Raw genomic sequence first — 23,513 nt, 5'->3', positions numbered from 1 at the left:
TAATATTATTATTATAAATTTGTATAAATTTATATATAATAAGTTAATTTTTTTTTTCTTTATTTGTTTTATAATATACATGAATATGGTTATATTTTTTTTAAGAAAAAAAAAAGGAAAAAAAAATACAAAATACAAAACAATACTATTATCTAATATTACTGTTGTTTTTGTTGAGCTGGTGACTGTTGCTGTTGAGTTTGTGTTTGTTGAGCTGCTTGCTGAGGTTGGACTTGTTGCGATTGAGTTTGTTGTTGTTGTTGTTGTTGCTGCTGTTGCTGTTGTAATTGAAGAGCCTGCGCCTGATGTATTTGTTGTAATCTTTGTAATTGCTGTTGAGCAAGTAAAGCAGCTTGTAAACTATTTATATTATTTTGTTGTTGTTGTGGAATGACAGGGCTACCATTATTGGAGGATGTGTTAGGAGAAGCAGCAGCAGCAGCAGCAGCAGCCATAGCTGCATTTCTCATTTGTAACTGTGCTAAATAACGTTGCAATTGAAGCTGTTGACTCGCAGGTAGTTGTGAAATAGGATAACCCATTTGTGCTAACTGAGCAGCAAACATTAAAGGATTCGCTTGTAATTGAGCAGCAATAGCAGCTTGTTGTTGAGGTGTTTGGACTTGAGGTGATGATTGTGGGGGTGTTTGGGTAGCTGGGCGAGATTGTGGACTTTGTTGAATGGGGGCTGCAGGTGAAGCCATTTGAGAGACTTGTTGAGATACGATTTCGGCAGTAGGAGTAGATATTTCTATAAAAAAATAAAAAAAATAAAGGTTAATAATAATGAATAATAAAGTAAGTATATACTAATTACGTTGTGGTGTTTGTCCCTGAGTGGGTGTCTGTTGCTGTTGATGTTGAGTTTGTTGTACTAATTGCTGCTGAGCGGCTAATAATTGTGCTTGCTGCTGTTGTTGCTGTGCTTGAATTTGAGCTTGTGCTTGCACCTGTGCCTGAGCTTGAGCTTGAGCTTGTTGTAATTGAAGTTGCTGTTGTAATTGCTGTTGTTGGGCTTTTTGAGAAGCTTGTATAGCATTAGCAAAACGTTGAAGTGCTGCAGGCGTGGGTGAGCGAATTTGTGTACTAGCAGCACCAGCCCCTTGTTGTTGTTGTTGAGCTTGTTGTTGAGCTTGTTGTTGAGCAGCAGCCATTAATACCATCTGTTGTTGTCTCAGTAATTGAAGTTGTGCAGCGGGGTATCTATTCAGTGGCAGACCAGCAGCCACACCATTGTTCTGTGCAACAGGAGGCCTTGCTGCAGTATTTTGAATAGCAGGGGATGGTGTATTATTATTTGCTGCTGCGGCAGCGGCAGCAGCGGCAGCGGCAGCGGCGGCAACACGAGCTTGAGCAGCAGCAGCAGCAGCAGCCGCAGCAGTAGTAGCAGTGTTAGTGTTAGTGTTAGTGTTAGTGGTAGTATTAGTATTAGTAGTAGTGTTGGTATTAGTTGTAGATGAAGCCATTCCTATAGCAGGACGATGTGGTTGTGATACAGATGGAACAGCTGCGGTACGTGGACCATGAGGCAATTGAGCACCTAGCCCAATGGCAGCTGAAAGCTGACGTTGTTCCAACACAGCTTGTGCCATCTGTCGTTCTCTTTGTGCCTTATGTAAACTCATCTCCATAGCTGTTGGTAAACGTTGACCTGCACTATTCATACCATGAACTTCAATTGTTTGACGAGGTGGTGCTGGTGTATTTGTCTGTTTCTCATTCTCTTCACGTTTCTTTTGAGTTTTCTTGATAGCTTCAAATATATTATATTGGCGTTGACGCTTTTGACTGGAGTCCAGACGGTTAGGAGAAGCTCGATAATTAAGCTCCTTTTTCACTTTATGTACATAAGCCAAATTGACTTGACCAGTCAAGGATGTTAAATTATTACGTTTCCAGCGATCATAACATTCCCAGGGAGTACGCTTTTCACCAGTGAGAGGAAGTCGGGCTGAATTAAATGCATCACAGACTAAATCCCAATTGAATGAATATTGAAGAATGAAAGATATTAAGCATACATCATCCTCCTCGGTCCAATTAGATGTATGATGTTGATTGTTAGCATGTGTTTGAGGTGTAGAAGGTTGCTGAATAGGTAATTCTTTATGTCTTTTAGGTGCAAATAAAGGTGAAATAAGAGGAGTGGAATCATATCGTTCACTTCGTGGTAATTGTTGTATGTCATCCTTTGTTTCATCCATAATGATAATAGGATTACCATTCATATCTCGTTTACGACTGTATCGTTGAGGTGTCTTGAGAACTATATGCTCTGAAATGAGTTTCGTAATAGGAATCACTCTACCATATTCAATTTCATTAAAGTAAATATCATCGTAATGTGGATTAGGCGGCTCATAAGTTAATAATTCAGGGAATAATGCACTTGCATCCAGTATATTAAAATCTTCAATAGGCAATGATAAAATCGGCATATTTGGATCAAAATTTTTTATCCTATTTCGATACTCTTGAACTATTTCGGATGATAAAGGAGTGGTTGGGACAGATGAATCTTCCATAGGTACTAATTGTTGTGTGTTCTCAGAGGGGTTTTGAAGTGATCCCATCATTGTATCTGACTTGAGCATTTGACTAGAGTCTTCTATTATTAATTTTTCAGAGTCATTTAATTCTGAATCCAATTCGAATGGCCTTAAATCTGAATCAGCATTGGATATAGTTGTTGTATTTTCTAGTGATATTGGACTAGCTATTGCGGGTATGATGGCTTCTTCAACTAACACGGGCAAACTCTTTGGTTCTGGTATACGTGTCTTTACACACACAGTTGATTTATCTTCTGCATGATGCCATTCTAGTACAGCTCTAGAAGTTAAATAAGCCATAGCTATCTTCCATTTTCTTTCCTCTTTAAAATCAGTATGCATCCATTTCATTTCATCTAACATACAATCCCAATGTGTTTTCGGCCGAGGTAATGATTTATGTTTCTTTAATTGCCTTAAACTCCATAATTTTTTCTTTTTTAATGCCTCTATCCTTTGAATTGTTTTCACTGACTTTAGTTCATCTCTAGCAAGCATCCAATCGTGTGTCGTTAAAGTCTTTCGTGCAGTCTGAAGTTGTTTATAAAGTGGGAAATGGGTTGCATGAAGTTGCCAAGCATATAAATTGAAATGATCATTTTCGTTGTATTGTATATCATCCGTTGATAGTTTAATACCATTATAAATAAGTGCATTTGAATTTTGTGATTTGAAATCGATAAAAGGATGAATTATTTTCCCTTGACGAGCTGAAGGTTCTTTAGTCACATTTCTTAACTGATCTGGCTCCTTCAATGCTGTAGTAGGTGAGATACTTTTCTCTTTCTGAGAGGAAGATGCAGATGTGATTAAATCCTTTTGCTAAACAAAAAAAATAAAATAAAAATTATATACAAAATTAAAAAAAAAACGATGTGCATACTTACATCTAGACTAGATAAGATTTCATCTACACTTTTTGGACGTACAGCACCACTAACACCTCTAGTAACCATTCTAGCAGGTGGCGGTGGTATACGACGAGCTGGCTTATTTAACTGACTATCCACAGGAGTAGATGAAGGTGATTGCGGGGATACTTCTTGTTTAATTTTTATATTACTTGAAACTAATTAGTCTTTACATTCCTCTTTTTTTTTCTCTCTCTCTATATATATTATATCTTACGTAATTTTATATTTATCGAGATACGCGCTCCATTTATCTTGATCAATTTGAGTTACATCTCCACCTTTTAAAAAGGATATCACATGGTCTGCTTCACTAGGATTACCTTCACCTGTCATTGTAAATAGCTCTTTTAATAAAAGCTCCCGATGTGTGACAATAATTCTACATAACATAATACAACATAAATTTCATTTTTTTTTTATGCATTTAAAAAATATTTACTTTAATTTCTTTTTTCTCTCCTCTTCAGCATTGTTTCTCAATTTTTGAAGTAATTTCTATATTTGTAAAATAATAATAATTAAATTCTCTCTCTTTCTTTCTCTTTTTTTTTTCTATATTTACCTGTTGTATTTCAATATCTTCCATTTTTTTTTCTTTCTTTATACAATAATAAAGAAAAAGGGGAAAAAGAGTTGAGACTTTTTTTTTTTAGTTGTTTAATATGGATAAAGAAAATAAAGAAAAAAAAAAGTCCAACTATTTCAAAAAAAAAAAATAAAATAAAAATAAAAATAAAAAATAAAATAATGTAAAATAAAATAGAATAAAAATATGAGTCTATATGCCTGCAGTAAATTAAAACAAATACGGTATCACCTATACAAGCCAAAAAAAAAAAAAAAAAAAAAAAAAAAAAAAAAAAAAAACGAAAAAATAGAAAATAAAAAATAAAATGTAAACCTCTAAGCCACTAAGTGTCTTTTTTTGTTTTTATTTTTATTTTTTCTCTTCCTTTTCTTCTTTTTCTACTTTTTGGCGTTTTTCTTATGCTTTATTGTAATCACTTTTCTTTTTTTTTTTGAAGATCTTCTCAAGCCTTCAATATAATATTGCGTAGTAAATATTTTACAAAAAAAGAAAAAAAAAAGGGAAATTTTTTTTTCTTTTGCGCTGATTTACACGCTTATTATTTTTTTTTTTTTTGGGTGATTAAACTGTATAAGAATCAAAATGCTTTTTTAAAAAAAAAAAAAAAAAAAAAGAAAAAAAAAGAAAGAAAGAAAAAGAAAATGATCTTGAATATAAATTTATAAAAAAAAGAAAAGCAATTGTATAATTTAATGTTACTTACATTGTAATTCTTCAGTTTTTTTTTTCACTATTAGATTATGTTATTTTTTTTTTCAAACAAAAAAAAATCTGAAAACATATACTTAGTGCACTGCCATACGTCATATAATACAAAATAGTCACATCCATATTTTTTTTTTCTTTATCTTTTCATTGGCGTGTTTATATAGAATACATTCCATTATTGAAAATGTATAGCAAATGCAATTATTTTATAGTATATTAAATTATATTTCAAGCCTGTTGTATTATGTTTACTTCTTCTTAGTTTGATTTTATACATTTTTTTTGTCACTATAGTAGCTTCAATATCTGAAGTTTAACTTTTATCTCAATCTAAAACGGGCTAGAAGTAGTAGTAATATAAATGTCATATGTATTAAAGAAATACGAATGATATGTTGAATTTTTTTTTTCTATTATTATTGTATATGTTGCTTTCTATAGAAAGGAAGAAGTATGTGTAGTGTACAATATCTGTATTCGCTATTATAAAGCTGAGATTCTACTAGGAAAATAAAATACTTGGTAGAAACATAGAAAAGAAAAGCGGAGTTTTACAGAAACCTGTTACTACTACTTACATGTGTTAATATTTTCATTTACATAAAATCATGCGCCCATTTTTTGTCCTCTTTTTGTTGGAAAATAATAAAAAAAAAAAAAGAAAATAGAAAGGAGGAAAAAGGAAAAAAAAAAAAAGAAGTAATGATATTTATTATATGAACAAATAATATATGTATTTATGTATGATATGATTAAAGATAAGAGGCCTATTATATAAAAGAAAATAAATTAAATCAGCGACATCATCTTTTATCCCAAATATAGTTTCAATTTAAAACTTACACGTCTACTAGCTTCTTCAAGATCACTATCTGTGAGTTTATTCTTATCATCATTGTTAGGAATTTCATAAACACCACCCAAAATAACGAAGGGATGATAAGCAAAGAGGTTAAGATCACTCATTTCAGTAACACCAGAAAGAACAAGAACTGGATCAATTTCAGAAGAAATACCTGCAACAATACTATATCATGAAAGAAAAGAAAAGAAAATTAAGATAAAGAAAGAAAGAAAGAAAAAAAATTTTTTTGTTTTGTTTTTTTTTCAATATATTAAAATAAGGCTTACTCTACTTACTCAGTATCCATACGATCACCAATAATACAAGTTTCCATACGAGATAAACCAAGGACACGTTGAGCATAACGCATAATCAAAGCAGAAGGCTTACCACAGAAGAAAGCTTTCGTCTTTGTAACTAATTCAACACAAGCAGTGAAAGCACCAGTAGCGGGGATCTTACGACCTTTAGAATCAAGAGTTTCAACATCTAAATTAGTAGAAATCAACTTGGCACCTTGTTGAACAAGTTGAACGGCCTTTGTTAATTTTTCAAAGTTATAGACTGCTGATTCACCCAAGACAACATAGTCAGGATTATGATCATTCATGAAGAAACCCTTGTCATAAAGTGCATAAGCGAGACCAGGTTCACCAATAACATAGACGGTACCACCCTATTTTTTTTTTCATAGAGATTGCATGAAGAAAAAAAAATTTTTTTTTTGTTATTATATGGATCTTGTATTATTATTATTTTATGCTCACTATATATTACCTCGGGCATTTGTGAGTGAAGGAAGTAAGCAGTAGCTTGACCAGATGTAAAGAAGTGATCTTCAGTAACATCAATACCAAGACGTTGTAATTTTTGTTGTAATTCACGAGGTGTAGGTGCTGAGTTGTTAGTCAAGAAGAGATATTTTTTATTGTTCTTTTCCAAGAATTCAACAAACTCCTTAGCACCAGGCAATAAGTTTGAACCCTAAAAAAGAGTTGTATGTATGTATAAAAAAAAATTCGGTTAATGCATTTTGCCCTGATTTCTTTTTTTGTGTAATCTAAAATCTTTTGTAAAAAGCTGTCAAAACTTACATGATAGATAACACCATCCATATCAATAATATAACCCTTCTTTTGACGAATAGCTTCAAGACGTTCATTGTGAAGAACTGGGTCACGGAACAAAGCCCAATCTCTGGCAGAGATACCATCTTCATTTTGATGAGTATTATTAAAGCCTTGTTGTTGAAGAGAGGCAGCGAAAGAGGCAGCCAAGTCACGAGTCTCTTCGGCAGTAGCAAATTCAGCTTGAGGTGTGGTAATATTAGAATTGGACATGAGTGATACTTGAAGAAGAAGAAGAAAAAAAAAAGAAAAAAAAAGAAAAAAAAACAAAAGCTATAAAGTTTATCAGTTATATATCATTGAAGTGAACACTACGTCACGTTAAATCTATTTTTTTTTTTTTTGTCGCGTTGTTTGTCATTCCTATCATATACAATTGTTTAAATGGCTGAATTGAAAAAAAAAAAAAAAAAAAAAAAAAAAAAAAAAAAAAACGTGTTTTTAAACGTGCCGGGGTTTATTTATTTTATTTTTTATTTTTTTTCTGTAAACTGTATATTTTTGGATTAGTCTTGGAAAAAATAAAGTAAAATAAAAATCATTGTAATGAATCAAGACGATATTGATTCGATCTACAATAGACTCCAAGTTTACTATATAAAAAAAATACTGTAGCAATGACTATAAAGCGAAGAGTACCCCCCCATCATTCATAATAGCAGTAGTAATAATTATCTATGATTTTATGTTTCACTACGGTCGTTGATGAAGGAAAAGTCTTTTTATCAATTATTTAATTAATTTTTTTTTTTTAAGACACTAAAAAATGAATCGAGTCCCCCCCTTTTTTTGTCAATGATTTACTACTACCGACGAATACTAAGAAAATAATAATAATACAAGTTATTACTTTTATGAATTGCCAGAATAATAAATACACGCTTACTTGAAAAAAGAGAGTATATCATGCAACTAATGCTTTGTCAAATGGAAAGAAAAAAGACTCCCTGCTATCATTAAGAGAGATGCGTAGTAGTAGTAGAATATGACGTTAAATTTATACTATTTAATCACTACTTTGTATTTGTACTACATTTATTTTTTATTACACAATCAATGCTACATCATTTCTTTCGTCATTCCTATTATGTTTCACTCTTTTTTAAAATATGTATATAAATACAGGTATGTTCGTGCTGTGTATAGTATGTATGTATGCATAGTATAATATACTGTAAGAGTTGGTTTTTTATTAATAAAAAAAAATCAGTCATACATTCATCTAAATAATCTAATCTAATAAATCAACAGCAGCTTTTTTATGTTTAAAAAAAAAAAAAAAAAGAAAAAAAATTAATAATTTTAAACTGTGCTATTATAAGTATATACAACTTACATTGGAATAATAAACAAGCCATCATGACAGAGACCATACCTAAAGCATTTAGATGTTTATACGTAGTTGTTGATAATGCAAAAAAGACAATTGCATTAAAAATACGAGACGAACAAATAATATATGCTTTTATACTGCCTATTATTATTATTGTTATTATTATCTATTTTCCTGTGACTTCTATATTTAGATACTAACCTCTGTTGACAGGTGTATTGACCAACTTGATAAATGCATTAAAACATAAAATTAACCCTGCTGTAATCCAAAAAATCTTGATATCAAATAATGGATTACAACTTTCACTTGCTGTTGTTGAATGTGATGATTCTACGGATAATGAAAGCACTTTATAATGTTCTATAATAGTCTTATTTTCAGTCATCAAGGCTGGTGGATCACTAGCATGACATTTTTCCAAAATACTATCAAGATAGGTAGACGTATCTTGAAGAAGACTATGCTTTGCTATGATATCCGTTAAGGCAATACCAAAGGCAACTTGAAATAAATGTAAAGGGAAATGAAGATACATCCATAATGGACTAAGTCGATTTTTAGACAAAAATTCTCCACTAAAATCATCAAAGTACATAAAGAAATAGCAAAAAATAATCGTTACACCAAACACGTTACAAGCAATTAAACTGGATGTTGCATCTGCCTCAGCTACCATCTTGATAAACCCCATACAATTCTCTCCCAAGATAATGAGAGTGAATAATCCAAAACGTTCACCTAGATGACTTGCTGCTAATGAGACTCGATTATTGCCTTGTAAAAAGACATGAATAAGCATCTCCATCCCTATACTAGAGTACCAAAGACCGTATCGTTTGCCTATGTCTATTTTAGATGTATATAAAAGGGATACCCCCCACATAGCTATTGATATAGCACTAGCGGTCACATAAATGCCTAAGGGACGATGAGATGATTTAAAATGAGCTCCAAGTGATACAATAAATATAACTGTATATTGAAATAAGGAAACTGCTTTCATAGCTACATAAAATCGTGTTGAATACATAATAACTCTAGATTAAAGTATTATACATACTTATATAGCCTATGATAAAATATTTAGGTGAAGATTCAAACTTTTCTTTATCACTCGAACCAGCCATAAGAACTATATATATATATATAAAGGAATTTACTTAGTATATTATTATTATAATAGATATTTGTATACATTAAAAGGAACTTACTTAAACCACAGAGTTCAATGATCTTATATATATGATGAGCAACATCTATATACATATATGAATATAGAAATTGTCAATAAAATATGCAAATATACCAAATTTAGGGTACCTCCTCTATCATATCGAGATGAATATAAGGCACTTGAACACCATGTCCACCACATTACAACAAACCAAGCAGCATAAGTATTAAGACTATCTATACTGTTGATATGCACTGAATGTGTGAATTGACTATTGATAAAAATGAGTGAGTATATATACATTCATCATCAAGTATATATACCTAAGCCAACCAACATAAAATACATCGCCCAATAATTCAACCCAAGTAGCTGAAGTTTCTTCACCAATTTCATCAGATAAATCTGGATCGGGTACTAAAAAGATAGCTCTTCTCATTTTCGTATGTTGATGATGAATGATAGGAATGAATTGAACTTGAATATAGACGTTATTATTCAAATCTATGAGTAAATCATCTGGTGAACGGTTTATATGAGGATGTGCTTTGGTAACTGTAAGATCGCCTCCAGAGTCAGATTTTTGAGGAGGAGTATGTACTCCATCAGAAGAAATTTGATTTGAATCAACTACTATGTTTGGGTTTTCAGTTAAATTTATTGAACTATCTGTTAAAATAGATGTATACAATAGAATTAGTATAAGAAAATGTGTCTTATTTTTATTTTATTTTTTTTTTATTTTTTTTTTACTAGAAGAATCGCTGAATAATTCACTTTTAGCATTTGCTATTTGTTGACGAATTTGAACAGTTTTATGAACTTTGACAGAAAAGTTTCGCTTGGTTTTTTCTAGAAAATCAATGAAATCATCTGTATCTTTAAAAAGCTTCAGTTTATCTTTTTCTTCAAGTGTTAGTTCCAACTAGAATCCCTTTGGTCAGTATTATTATTATTACTTTTTTTTTAAAGCTTATAATAGAATAGTATCCTTACAGGCTTTTCCAATAAGTTTATTTGATCTTCTGTAAACGTAAAATCTTGATCCCCTACTAAATGTCTAAAGTGTAGTGCTATAATTTGTTGAAATTAATTCAACTTAATCAGAAGTATATGTATGCTTTTTTTTTTTTTTTTTATTACTTAGTCTGGTTCGGACTTCACTATTAGAATAATAAAATTAATATAATATTCAAAAAAAATTTCTTTATAACAATACTTTACACTACTGGCTCATTTATATGATTAATATCATCTTTATTAGAAGCAATCGATTCAGGATGCTTTTCATTCCATACATTTTTTTCAGCTTCATAAGCTTCAAGACGCTTTTGGTGAAGTTGATATTCTTTAAGAGGGTGTAACAATACATCACCAATCAACTCTGTACCATGTCTACGAAGAGGTTTTCCCGTCATAGGGTCGTGAAGAGGAGAGACTGTGTTGTTATCATCGTATGGTGCTGTTGCCTTAGATTGTTGACTGATATGGCTGTCAGGTGAAACAACATGTATTTTTTTGCTATTACTGATTTTTGAGTCCATGACAGCTGATGAGGGTCTTCGGTCTGCATTTTCCGTAGAAGTATAATGACTGATGTTCGATCTATTACTTACACGTGTACTTATATTTGATCTGTTGTTATTCAAATATCTTCCCCCTTCTTCTATTACACCAAGTTGTTGTTCTTGTTCCTCATCATCTGTTGGTATAATTGAAGGCCTTTGTCGGCCCATTCGATCTGTACCAAAAGAAGGGCCCTGAAACCCTCTATTCTGTGATGACATTTTTTTTTTATGTTAGATGTTAAATTTTTTATATTATTTGCAAATATTTGGTTGTATATAAGGTATAATATATAGGAATAAAAAGTTTAATTTAGTTTCTTCTCTCTCTCTTTTTTTTTTAGATAAAAAAAAAATGAAAAATGAAAGCTATATGTGTATATATTTTATATAAATAAAAAATAAAAAGAAGAGAAAAAGAAAAAAAAAGGGGTAGATTTTTTTTTTTTTTGGCTTACCATGGTAATTTACTCTATTTTTTTTTTTTTTTTTTGTAATACAAGGAATTTAATTGGTGGAAGGTATATGTTATTTGAGGAAATAAAATGAAATAATATTATGTAATAATGCTGTTAATAATGAAAGTTATTACTATGTAACACATTAATCATGTATTTATGACTCATATTATACTGTTTTAACAACTATCCTATTTAACTTGAAGGCCTTAAACTTAGGTTGTTAATTGCAGTTTGATTTCACGCATATTTTTTTTTTATAAATTAAGACATTGGGAAATAGAAGCTTAAATCTCCTGTCACTGTTTTTTTTTTAGTTTACGAACACCCAAGTGAGACACCCTATAAAAAGAGTTTACAATAATAACGCGTTGATAGGCGAATATGTATAAACACTGTCACCTATCAACTATAGATGCAAGTATAGATTTACATCGAATTATATTACTATGACAACAAGCGCCTTCCTTACACACACAAATATACATATATCATATATGCAGACCTATTATTTAAGTAAAAATATTTACCTTTATTCTCATTACCATAATAACGAAAAATACATGTTTTCATTCTTTAATAGATATATACATATATGCATATATAAAATTATATTTATTAGCTAATTTCTGTATATAATATAACAATAGAATGAAATTAATTTTATAATAAAGATAATAAAAGTAAGAAAAAAAAAAGTAGAATGAATATGTATAGTCAATAGAAGATCAAATCAAATAAGGTTATTATATCAGATCTTCTCTTACTATCGATGATAATGTATACATACATCCACCCACTTTTATTTGTATAGACATAAAGTATATGAATGAAAATAGTTGAAGTAACAAAAAGCTATTTATTAATAATAGTAATTAAAGGATATAATAAGATAGCAAAATCTGTAATTTATGATAGAGGAAGAAAACTAGTAATAAAACACTAACAATAATGACCTATACAAAAATATTAATAAAGATAAGCAGCTGATATATTTATTATATAGTTTAGTAACTTCTATAGATATCGTCTTTATCTAACTGTACGTAAAAATAGAATGAATATATTTTATAATTATTTTTCAACAGCTTAATTATATTTATCCAGAATGCTTTTAAATCAATCTCTATATTCCATATATAATAAAAGAAAAGATTTAACGAATTATCCATATAAACCTAAACATAGTAGTATTAAAGTCCATATCATGTTACAAGTATAAAATTAGAGTTTATTATAAAAAGCTACATACTATTTGGTAGTATTACTAATATTTTAATTATGCGTCGTAGATGGCTTCCAGTCGAGTACAATATGAAATTGTAGCGTACTTTATATTGAGTATGCATCTATAAATGAAAGTAAAATTTACAGTCAACTTACAAAATAGTACAATCTTTCTCGAATATAATGACATAGTATAACAAGTAATCACTAAACTCTGTTTAATATGAAGAATATGGCTAATGTAATTTACACTTAGCTAATCTTGATTTATTGATAAAATACATTATTATTTATTTCACATGTTATTTAAATAGCTCCCTTTCTCCCCCCCCCACACACATACACAAATTCAACTGGGAATAAAAATCTAGGAATACAAATTTTATTTTAGTCATCAAAATGAATGCTGCTTTATTTTCTTTTCTTTTTCTTTTTTTCCACATATTATCCGAGATTATATTATACCGTCTTACATACAGTTGAAACAAACAAATCTAATTCCATAGTTCTATATAAAATAAAAAGATGATGAATGGCGATGATTCTTGTGGAGGTGTTAACTCTATGGGACAAATAATGAAGCAATTCAATAAAGATAGATCACTTCAAAGAGTAATAATAATATATTTATATAAAAGTTAAAGATGTTGTAATTAACTTACTAAACTACTTTTTCTTGACATCATTAGGATCAATTCACTGGATCTTCTCAACAAAACGTTGGACCGTCATCTGTAAAGATCATCTTAAAAATAAAATAAACAAAGGTTTTCGATTTCTTCTTTTCCCTCCTTTTTTTTTAACTTTTTCCCTCCCCCTTCCTTATCATAGATGCGTACACAAAGGCAGCTAGGACCAGGTTTTTCTCAAGGAAGAGGAGATATGGTAAACGAGTTCTTTGGACAAGAGCAACAACAACCAAGAATGATACATAATAATAATTTTGAATTTTCAGCGTTACAAAGAGAATTGGATACGATTCGTCAAATGGCACCAGAAAAAAGTTGGACAACTGAATTCAATCATCATCATCAACAACAGGGACCAAAGATTTGGGAGTTAACACCAGGAGAAGAAGCTGCAATGGAAAAGGCATTTATGGAAAGCAGAGCTGCTGCAGGTCCATCTCAGAGCATATCTGGTAAATTTTAACCAAAAAAAAAATATACATATATGGATAAGGCTGTAATAGATTGATATTGACCAAAATACATTAGTTTGGAGAGATGAATTTATGAATCATCCTGAAGTAACAAATATGAATCCAGCACAACTTGCTGAATTTGAAACTGCTTTTCAGAAACATTTTGATTGGGCTAATGAATTTGATCTTCAACAAGATAATAAAAAGGGCAAACAACGTCTTGATCTAAACACATCTTGGGAAGAACAATTTGCATCATTTGATCAACTCTCAGAGGAAGAAATGGCTCGTAAAGTAGAAGAGGCAGCTACTGCGCAAGATCCTTCCTTTGAACAATTTGAACATGTATGGCAAAATATTCGTGATCAAATGGCCGAGGAAGACAATGATTGGGAAGATGAATTTGGTAACTTTAATAATGGTGGGAATGGTATCTATAAGCCTGATCTAGGCGAATATGTCTTTGAAGTAAATAATCCATATATGAATCATCCAGATCCAATGACTGAGGGGTTACGTTTATTAGACTCAGGTGGCTCACTCAGTGATGCTGCAATGGCCTTTGAGGCTGTTGTACAAAAAGATCCTCACTCTTCTGAGGCTTGGATGCATTTAGGTAATGTTCAAGCTCAGAATGAAAAGGAGGAACCTGCTATTAGAGCATTAGAGAAAGCAATTGAGGTAGATCATGGAAATTTACAAGCACTCATGTCCTTGGCTGTTAGTTATACAAATGAGTCCTATGATCATGCTGCGTATCAAACATTGGAGAAATGGATTACTCAAAAATACCCTCATCTAACAGGAGCTCCATTACCTGAACCTGTATCTCCATTTGAACTCCATGATCGAGTGACAAATTTATTTTTGACAGCCGCCAGACAGGCCCCTGAAGGTCAATTGATGGATCCCGATGTTCAAGTAGGATTAGGTGTTTTGTTTTATGGTAGTGGAGATCTTGATAAAGCTATTGATTGCTTTGTTGCTGCATTAAAAGGACGTCCTAATGTAAGTGATTGAGTTTCAAGACTAGATATGGGATTCTAATATATATATACATATAGGATTATTTATTATGGAATCGTATGGGAGCTACATTAGCAAATAATGGACGTTCAGAAGAAGCAATTGATGCCTATCATAAGGCGCTTGAGTTACGTCCATCATTTGTACGTGCACGATATAATATTGGTGTTAGTTGTATCAATATAGGATGTTATAAAGAGGCTGCAGAACATATTTTGACTGCTCTCTCCATGCATAAACGAGGAAATGGAGATTCGGAGGAAGGTGTAAATGTTTCTAATAATTCATGGGAAATGCTACGAAAAGCTTTTATTATGATGGTAACTTAAAAAAAAACAAGTGTAAATAAGTCTTTTCATATTCATAATTTTCAATATTTAATAAACAGGATCGTCGAGATTTAGCGGATAAAGCTATCGTTGGAGCAGATTTGAACCAATTCCGCCCAGAATTTGAATTTTAATTTGTAATTTATTTATATTTTTTTGTATTCCTATATATCTTCCTTTAGCAAATAACCAAAAAAAAAAAAAAAGGAGGGGGCTATACATAAACTATGGTAGACAAAACAATATAGTTTATTCTGATAATAATACTATTTATTGAAAAGGAACATGTTTTAATATACAAGAGAAAAAAATAAGCTTGTGATATTTTCTATAATGCAAGTGATTTATCGTTTCCAACATATTTTCCTGTATAATGAATGTAATTGATAAAGTCACCTAAGCATTTTCTATAAAAGCTTTATAAATATTAATTCGATTATAATTAAGAAATTAATGTATTATTTTGCTTTATTTCTCTATTAGAACAGACGTCAATTTGTTCACTACTACAATATAGGATAGTGTATGAATATTTAATGAATAAAGAAAATCAAAACTCTACACTAAATGACTGCTTTTATACATATAATAAAAGAAGATACTAGTAGGCCAATAGATGTGGCATTTTTTTGTGATTCGATTTTCTTTTATCACGTAATAAAATGGTCCTAAAGATATTATAATTCTTCAATTGATTTATTACCATTTTTATATATTTCATGTAGCTATTTAAATTATGACGATAATACATGTATTAAAAGTTGAAAATAATAAGCCGTAGAATTAATATATTTTATCATTATTTTGTCTACTACGTAAAAGCTTAAAAAAGAAAATATATGAAAAAAAAAACTTATCAGATGTATTTATATATAACTCAGTGATTAAAAATACGATTTACTTTATCCATTATAGCCTTTTTTTTTTTGTATGCATATTTTAGGTATAAAAGTATATATTAGTAATTGCTATATTCATAATAAAAAACTGAAACAAATATGAAACTATAGAAATTGGCAACAAATGTCATTATTAAATATCAAGTAGAGAAGAGTACTATTCAAATCAATGTATAATTTATACTTGTTTAATCTGACAATAGGATACAAATAATAATTGAAACAATACAAATTAATAGATTGTAGTTATGAATTAAACATCATTAAAACAACGTATCTATAGGCTATTAAATAAAGATACTCTTTTCAACTTTCTCTTTAAATTTATCTTTCAAGCTACTTTACAATATGTTCCTTTTTGTTTAAAAAATAAAATGAAATAATAATGGACTAGAGTGTTTAAACCAACTATTTCTTTAAACGTATTATTATACTGAAGTAAGTTTATAATACACAAAAGAAGAAATAGATTCAGTTCAATGCTGTTGTAAACACCGAAGATTTGATTAGTCAGTAAGAATTTACAAAGATGACTAATTTTCTTTTCGAAAGTTTACATATTTGTAAAAACTACTAGGTTGCTTTTACAGAAAAAAAAAAGGGGGAAGGGGTTTATTTTACTTGTTGTTATTAATGAAGGTCGTTATAAAAGAAGATATAATCCTATTTATTGTTATAGGACTTTGGCGGAGAGGTTTGTTTTCTCTAACTTCTTTATCTATCGGATGATCAAATTTAACTAAAAACCAGAGGGGAAGAAATAAGTTTTTTTTTTTTTTTTTTTTTTTTTTTTTTTTTTTTGAGGTTTACTCCGGTCTAAAAAAAAATTGTATCCATTTACTTTATCAGATCTTTAATGGTTACACGACCACTTCCTCTTTTTCTCTGTTTTCATTTTTTCTTTTGTAATACATATATTTTTTTTTCTTTTTTTTCTTTTTGTCTTTGTTTCTCTTTCCTTTTTCCTTTTTTTTTTCTATACGAGCCATATCTTTAATTGGAATACTATTTTAAATAGAATAATAATAGCAATATGTTTAAAGCCAACCATTATAGATACGTATCTACATGTTCTGATGTTGCATCTTCTTCAAGGTAAAAAATAAAATAAATATAACCAGGGTTAAATAAAACAAATTTTACATGTTACGAGTAGAACTTATCTGATCTTTTTTTTTTTTTTTTATTTTATCTTGATAGCTGCTATACTTTAATAGCTAGACAGCAACCCATTCATACTCGTATCAGTACAAGTAATGAACGAGGTAGGTATCCACCATTTTTTATTTCTGTACTTTACTTTCTTTTTTTATTTGGTTTGCCTCAAGAAAGAATTTTTTTTTTATTTTTCTCATTTATTGTATTGTAGATCGTCGACCAATAGATCCTCCCCCTATAATTCAAATAAAACATAATAATTCCACCCCGCAACAAACCAAGTATGTAACATTTAATCTCTGATAATTCAATTTTTTTTTTATTATTATCTGATTTTCTTAAATCATATAGTGCTTTCTATCAAAATTCCTATTTCTTTATGTGTGCTAACTTGGCTCATCCAATAAATGATAATGAAATATATACACCAACACATAATGCTTTATCTGGCCAAACTGTTTCCTCCATGTATAAACTTAAAGACATCGATAATAATGGTAAAAAATAAAATAAAATAAGCTCTTCTCCTTTTTTTTTTTTCTGTAATTATTTAAAAATTAAAGCATTTTTTTTTTTTTAGATGGTGCCTTTTTTATCTTTGGTGATTTATCTGTTAAAGTTGAAGGAAGTTTTAGATTAAAGCTTTCGTTATTTGAAATTACAACTACAGGTTCAATTTGTTTACAATCGATATTTACAGAGCCGTTCATCGTTTATCCAACTAAAAAATTTCCTGGTATGTTGGATTCCACCTTTCTTTCAAGATCTTTCTCTCACCAGGGTGCACGTATAAGAATTCGAAAAGAAAATAGAGCTCAATTGTAAATAGTATTCCTTATATATATATATATATATAAATACAAAAAATACAAACTTAGTTTATTTTATTTTAGGTTAAATAATCCCTTAGCGAGTCAAACTTCTCGTAAAAGAAAACCTGATGTTAAAATTCTACCTAATAGTGTGGTGTGTGCCCCTGTACCTCTTTCTATGGATAATAAGTTTAATTCATGTCCCGTCACAAATCAAAATTTACCTATTGCCTTATCCACACTATCTCACAACACCTTGACTAATACTGCTACACCTATCCATAGTTCTATCGTTCATAGCCCATCAACGCAAGCTACTTGTTCCAGCCTTGAAAGAAGGACTAGTATCACAAGCAATGGTACAGAAAGTTGCAGCAGTAACGAGGGCAGCCCCATCATGACGTATTTCTCATCTCCTCGTATCTCCTTACCTCCACTTTCCCCACCTCATCATCATAACTATGATAAGTTTTCTTCCCCAATAAGCTATTTATCTTCATTACCTACTACATCATCCTTTATATATCCTACTACAACCACACCTGTCTTTATGGACCAGCAAATCAAGTTGCCTCCTATTCGTAATATTTTTAAGAGACAAAAAAACGATACAACAGAAATTAAAGATGCAGCAGACTCTCTGATACAATTATCATATAATAATAGATCTCTTCTTCATTCCCCTTTCTAAAGGAGCCCAATACATTCAATTATTTCCCGCCTTTTTAGATTATATACACATGTATAACTTGTAATATTGTACAACAGATCCCTTCCCCCCCCCTCCTATTTTTGCTTTTTCTTTTTTTTTAATAGACATACTTGACTATATTAATCCATATTTTTTTTTCTTTTATTCGATAAATATTTACATTACATATTGCACTATCATTTTTTAATATATACATATTAACTGTTTCTTTACTTTCTTGTACAGATATACATTTAAACACAAATAAATTAATTTATCTTTTCTAGATTATTTATTTAATATTAAAGATCATTGTACATGCTTGTATGACCAATATTTATACATTCTAACGAATTATACCATTGAAGAATTGCATCCATAGTCTACAAGCATGTGAAACATTTGTTTTACTACATTAAAAATTTTATTTAAAAAAAAGCTAAAAAAAAAGTAAGTTAAAAAAAAAAGTTAAAAAAAAAAAAAAAAAAAAACACAAAGCTACATACATATAAAAGTCCCACCTTTCCCCTCTTTCTCCCTTTTAGTTTTAACGACACATATTTCATTTGCTATATTTATGAGTACACCTTTATTTCATTTTATCTGGCTTATAGCTGGATTCATTATGGGCATGTTCTTCATGTACAATCTTGTTCCATTGCGAATGAATCAAGTTCATCATTTAAAAGCAAGACAAACAACTGAAAATCCTATTCTACAATTTGGCAATCCAGGTAAGTGATATTAAGTTGTAAACGTATAACTATATATATTAAACAAGTTTATTTTCTTTCATATCCCCTCCTTTACTCCTCTTTTTTTTTTTTTTTTTTTTTTTTTTTTTTTTTTAAAAAAAAAAGGACCTGTTGTTGATTTGCTTGAAAGAACAGCTTATACGACTAGCTTTAATCGTAAGGATCGTATCCCGTATTGGGTAGGTGAACATCTTACTGCAGATAATCTTAAAGCGGGGTCTGGAGTCTCTCGCGATAAATCTAGTTTTACAGCTGACACCAGTATACCTTTACTCTTCCGAGTGACGACAAAGGATTACACCAACAGTGGTTATGATCGTGGTCATCATGCTCCCGCTGCAGATGCCGTGAGATCACAAGCTACAATGGATGAGAGCTTTTTAATGACTAACATTGCACCTCAAGTAGGTGCTGGATTTAACCAACAGTATTGGGCTTACTTGGAAAAATTTTGTCGTGATTTGACAAGTACATTCTCAGATGTTTTTGTCTATACAGGCCCTCTTTTCTTACCGCACAGTGTGGATGGAACAAAATATAAGTTGGAGTATAACGTCATTGGTGCTCATAGTCCCTTTATCTCTGTTCCTACTCATTACTATAAAATCATTTTGGTTCCTCTAAGTTCTACACAATATGCTATCGGGGCCTTTGTGTTGCCGAATCAGGCTATTGCAAATAGTACTCCCTTGACTAGTTTTCAAGTCGACCTTCAAGCTATTGAGTTGGCTTCTGGATTACAATTCTTTAAATTATTAGACAGAACAAAGTTCTTAAATTTATGTGATAAAATAACCTGTTCTGTCTAAAAAAAAAAAAGAAAAGAAATACGTATTTATATGAATATATATATTTGTATATATTTATATATATTGATTCCCTTTCACTATTATATTTATTTAAATAAATATTATTTACATGTATCAAGTGTAAGAATTAAAATTATTACTAATATTACATAATCCTCCTATTCAAAGAGGGATAAATAATAGTATCTATATAGTCATTCTATTAAAAAATCATATACATATGTGTATATATGTATCTAATATTTAGGAGTCTTATTTTTCTTCTCAAATTCTAGTCGCTTATTAGGGCTATTATAGATGGTCGTCAAGATAGACAAAGGGAATACAATACAAGTAGCAAAGATAAGACTACGAGTCATTTTACCATCTGAATTTCGAAGTGCATCCATGACAATCAAAATAATTAATCCTAAAATTTGTGAACATATCCATAACAAGGAACTAGAAATAGCTTCACTAATTGGATAAGAAGCTAATTAAAAAAAAAATAAAGAGTCAGAAAGAGAGAAAGATAAGTTAGTCATATAACTTTATATACATATATATTATTGGTCATTTACATTCAACAGATAATTCAAGAGAAACAGGTAAGAGAGAAAAGGTAAAAAAGCCAAGAAGGACACAAACAGCCATTATAGCATTATAGCTTCCACTTTTTACTTTTTTTTTTTTTTTTAAAAAAAGAAAGAAAGTTATATACATAGTATAAAAAGAGAGAAAGAGAAAAAAGGAGGATATAATTTGTACTTTACCAGCAAAGTAAAACGCCAAATACAAAACACCAAGAATAGGAACATAAATTTTGACAATTATTTTATGATGACCTGTTCTATCAATATATAGACCTGTGATAGTAGCGCCTATAAGACCAGAAACTATAAATGCAGCACCTAGATAACCAGCTTTTTCATTATTAATACCATAAGGATTTACGATTTGTGTCAAAAGAGATGTAAAAGCAGAGGCAAGACCACAAAGGATACCAAATGAAAACATGATGAATAAAAAATTCCAATTAATAAATAATTTATAAAGAGATTGAGTAAAAGAGAGATGGAATTTATCCCTGGAGGATGCACTATAAGAGGGTGGCGTCTTGGGTTTTTTTGGAATGAAAAATACGGGTATAGTAAAGCCAGTTGTGATACAAGCGATAATAAGGAACTACATGTATATTTATACGAATATTAGATTTAGTATAGTATACATACATTGTTGTAATTTTTACTCCCAATTTCATAGTATTAGCATCTGTTACGATAGCAGGAATAATAAGTGAAGCAATTGCCATACCAATAGAACTAGCTTTCCAATAAGAAAAAAAAAAAGGTTAATCCTATTTATACTCATTTATTTTATTTTATGTATACTTACTGACTCCACCCATCATAGAAACCGTACCTCTGCCTTCAGCACTAAACCATAATGCAGCATACTAATATAATTAGTATATTAATTTATTTTTGGCATCGAGATTTTATAACTTACAGGTGTACATATATTAAGGATAAAAGGTTGGCCAACAGCACATATAATCTAACGTAAAAATACGCTGAGTATATTTTAATAATAATTATTAATTTCTTTTATTTTTTTCTTAAAAATGAATCATAATAAATAAATAAAAAGATCTATACCTGACCTATTAAACTCAAAGCCAATCTGCCTTGTGGATTATGAATAAATGCAGAAAAATATCTTAACCAAGTACCTATAGTTTGTAAAATACTGCCTATAACTAACTATAAACCAAAGAAATCAGAACGAATTATGCTTAAAAAAGGGAGAAAAAAAATTCTTTTTTTTTATATATTACACCTAATTTGATTGACCAGTGTTCATATATCCAGCTTGATAATGGCCCAGCAAATAAATAAATCAGCATGAAAACGTTTGAAAACCAATTAATAGTATTTAATCCAATATTATTAAAGAATGCGTCTGCTTGGTCTGGTACAGGAGCAACTGATAACCAATTTAATGAAGAAGCAATATTTGACAGACCAATAATAGTTAAACCGAAAAAACGAATTTTATAAGTTCTAAAACCGATATTTGATCCCTCTAAATCTTCATTTTCTTGCCATGATTTAGAATCACCTAATTCTAGCTTTACACATTCCATATCTAAAGTCTATATTATAAATCAAGGAAAGGAAGTAGCAAAAATAACTGAATGATAATACTAAAAAAATAAAGGCGGTGTAATTTACGTAATATGTTCTATTTAAGTAGATAAGAAATGTCATGAGCTGACTTATAATGCCATGTTTCTTAATCAAACATACGAATCATAAAATTATAGACTTTATTAAAATCCACATGATCCCACTTGATCAAATAATATCAAAACATTTCAAACTTCATTAACTACAGCAAGTTTTATTCAGTCGTAACTAACACTATTCTGATTCACATCTTATCTTTGACTTCTTTAACAATTCTTGTAAACACTTATCAATTTAAATTCACTAATAAAACATTTAAATTTAGAACTATTGCTCGGTTTCGTTAGCCTCATTTGTCTTTTATCATCTGAAATTGAATTTTATATGAGTTTTGTTTGGATTAACTAGTGGCTAAATTTCCATGTCTTTTATATAAAAAATATATAATTATTATAAAGGGATATAAATAATAGGTAACTAAGCGTTTAAATATAGTCTATAGTAATTTTCAGTAGTAATAACTAAATGCTTAATCCTAATTTACCATTGACTCCAATGGTAGAAGGACGTTTATAAAGAAGCAATTATAAATTACACGGTGTACTTTGCAGCATAAAGTGTCACAAGTATGTAAATAGTGTTGACAAAACAATGTATTCATTTTATAGCTTCCACTACTTTGTTTTTTATCATTCTGATGTTAAACAAAGCTACAAAGAAAAAAAAAAGTATACTTTGCTATATACGGCTATGATTTAGTGAATAAAGGATAAAAGAGGTTGTCTCTGGTGATATAGAATATCTATTTAAATTAATTAAACGCAAAGTAAGACTGAATAGAAAGGATATAAAACTAGAATATATTGTAATTCACATAATAATAAATAAATGATACACACGTACACGTATCTTAATCTAATGTAATGAACCATTTTTTTGATCCTGTTGTAAAATACGTGTGTCACTTGTACCCACAATAGTTATTATAAATATATTAATTCAAAAGTTATCTGTACAAGTTTACCTTCATGTATACTAATTCGAAACGTATTTCAATATGCATATGTATGTATGTATGTATCTACTTGAATAAATAGATTATAGAGAACAAGAATATATAGTTGAAGGAATATAATGTTCTATAGTACACATATAAAGTTATACAAATATTACGTAATATTATTACTAATTATACATACTTTATTAGGTGAAAATAATATTAAAGGGT

The 23,513-nt window shown here is 29.8% G+C and overlaps 7 protein-coding genes across 7 annotated transcripts; 3 read left to right on the top strand and 4 right to left on the bottom strand.

The window, feature by feature from the left end:
* Positions 1 to 85: 85 nt before the first annotated feature.
* Positions 86 to 4,188, bottom strand: BX663DRAFT_564510 (uncharacterized protein). Its single transcript, XM_051532050.1, has 6 exons — positions 4,029 to 4,188; positions 3,906 to 3,961; positions 3,681 to 3,845; positions 3,440 to 3,614; positions 818 to 3,374; positions 86 to 751 (listed from the first exon to the last, which is right to left on the bottom strand). Exons 1-6 carry the CDS (start codon positions 4,050 to 4,052, stop codon positions 159 to 161), a joined length of 3,570 nt encoding a protein of 1,189 aa, XP_051378690.1. The 5' UTR covers positions 4,053 to 4,188; the 3' UTR covers positions 86 to 158.
* Positions 4,189 to 5,437: 1,249 nt separating this feature from the next.
* BX663DRAFT_523796 (HAD-like domain-containing protein) lies at positions 5,438 to 7,035 on the bottom strand. The gene is made up of 5 exons (XM_051529558.1): positions 6,702 to 7,035; positions 6,385 to 6,591; positions 5,904 to 6,283; positions 5,607 to 5,790; positions 5,438 to 5,530 (listed from the first exon to the last, which is right to left on the bottom strand). Exons 1-5 carry the CDS (start codon positions 6,945 to 6,947, stop codon positions 5,516 to 5,518), a joined length of 1,032 nt encoding a protein of 343 aa, XP_051378689.1. The 5' UTR covers positions 6,948 to 7,035; the 3' UTR covers positions 5,438 to 5,515.
* Positions 7,036 to 8,033: 998 nt separating this feature from the next.
* BX663DRAFT_523791 (bacterial low temperature requirement A protein-domain-containing protein) lies at positions 8,034 to 11,212 on the bottom strand. Its single transcript, XM_051529557.1, has 9 exons — positions 10,469 to 11,212; positions 10,388 to 10,407; positions 10,241 to 10,317; positions 9,998 to 10,169; positions 9,568 to 9,913; positions 9,391 to 9,515; positions 9,282 to 9,326; positions 9,131 to 9,202; positions 8,034 to 9,075 (listed from the first exon to the last, which is right to left on the bottom strand). The coding sequence occupies exons 1-9, from the start codon at positions 11,029 to 11,031 to the stop codon at positions 8,264 to 8,266; spliced, it is 2,232 nt and encodes a 743-aa protein (XP_051378688.1). The 5' UTR covers positions 11,032 to 11,212; the 3' UTR covers positions 8,034 to 8,263.
* A 1,721-nt stretch (positions 11,213 to 12,933) lies between these two features.
* Positions 12,934 to 15,406, top strand: BX663DRAFT_523789 (uncharacterized protein). Its single transcript, XM_051529556.1, has 6 exons — positions 12,934 to 13,106; positions 13,184 to 13,228; positions 13,326 to 13,635; positions 13,712 to 14,646; positions 14,703 to 14,984; positions 15,053 to 15,406. The coding sequence occupies exons 1-6, from the start codon at positions 13,020 to 13,022 to the stop codon at positions 15,125 to 15,127; spliced, it is 1,734 nt and encodes a 577-aa protein (XP_051378687.1). The 5' UTR covers positions 12,934 to 13,019; the 3' UTR covers positions 15,128 to 15,406.
* Positions 15,407 to 16,808: 1,402 nt separating this feature from the next.
* BX663DRAFT_523786 (velvet factor-domain-containing protein) lies at positions 16,809 to 18,711 on the top strand. The gene is made up of 6 exons (XM_051529555.1): positions 16,809 to 16,987; positions 17,093 to 17,157; positions 17,262 to 17,331; positions 17,402 to 17,547; positions 17,631 to 17,871; positions 17,944 to 18,711. The coding sequence occupies exons 1-6, from the start codon at positions 16,926 to 16,928 to the stop codon at positions 18,551 to 18,553; spliced, it is 1,194 nt and encodes a 397-aa protein (XP_051378686.1). The 5' UTR covers positions 16,809 to 16,925; the 3' UTR covers positions 18,554 to 18,711.
* Positions 18,712 to 19,009: 298 nt separating this feature from the next.
* Positions 19,010 to 20,190, top strand: BX663DRAFT_479616 (nuclease). Its single transcript, XM_051524323.1, has 2 exons — positions 19,010 to 19,287; positions 19,414 to 20,190. The coding sequence occupies exons 1-2, from the start codon at positions 19,131 to 19,133 to the stop codon at positions 20,115 to 20,117; spliced, it is 861 nt and encodes a 286-aa protein (XP_051378685.1). The 5' UTR covers positions 19,010 to 19,130; the 3' UTR covers positions 20,118 to 20,190.
* A 75-nt stretch (positions 20,191 to 20,265) lies between these two features.
* Positions 20,266 to 22,312, bottom strand: BX663DRAFT_233436 (major facilitator superfamily domain-containing protein). The gene is made up of 8 exons (XM_051521826.1): positions 21,934 to 22,312; positions 21,755 to 21,859; positions 21,606 to 21,653; positions 21,492 to 21,552; positions 21,346 to 21,422; positions 20,870 to 21,281; positions 20,678 to 20,776; positions 20,266 to 20,589 (listed from the first exon to the last, which is right to left on the bottom strand). The coding sequence occupies exons 1-8, from the start codon at positions 22,240 to 22,242 to the stop codon at positions 20,354 to 20,356; spliced, it is 1,347 nt and encodes a 448-aa protein (XP_051378684.1). The 5' UTR covers positions 22,243 to 22,312; the 3' UTR covers positions 20,266 to 20,353.
* Between the last annotated feature and the right edge of the window lie 1,201 nt (positions 22,313 to 23,513).

Source organism: Cokeromyces recurvatus, assembly GCF_025118155.1.
Source record: "Cokeromyces recurvatus strain NRRL 2243 chromosome Unknown BX663scaffold_37, whole genome shotgun sequence".
In the NCBI taxonomy this organism is placed as follows: Eukaryota; Fungi; Mucoromycota; class Mucoromycetes; order Mucorales; family Mucoraceae; genus Cokeromyces; species Cokeromyces recurvatus.
The sequence above is the reverse complement of the archived record's forward strand: the minus strand, read 5'-3'. Positions and strand labels throughout refer to the sequence as shown.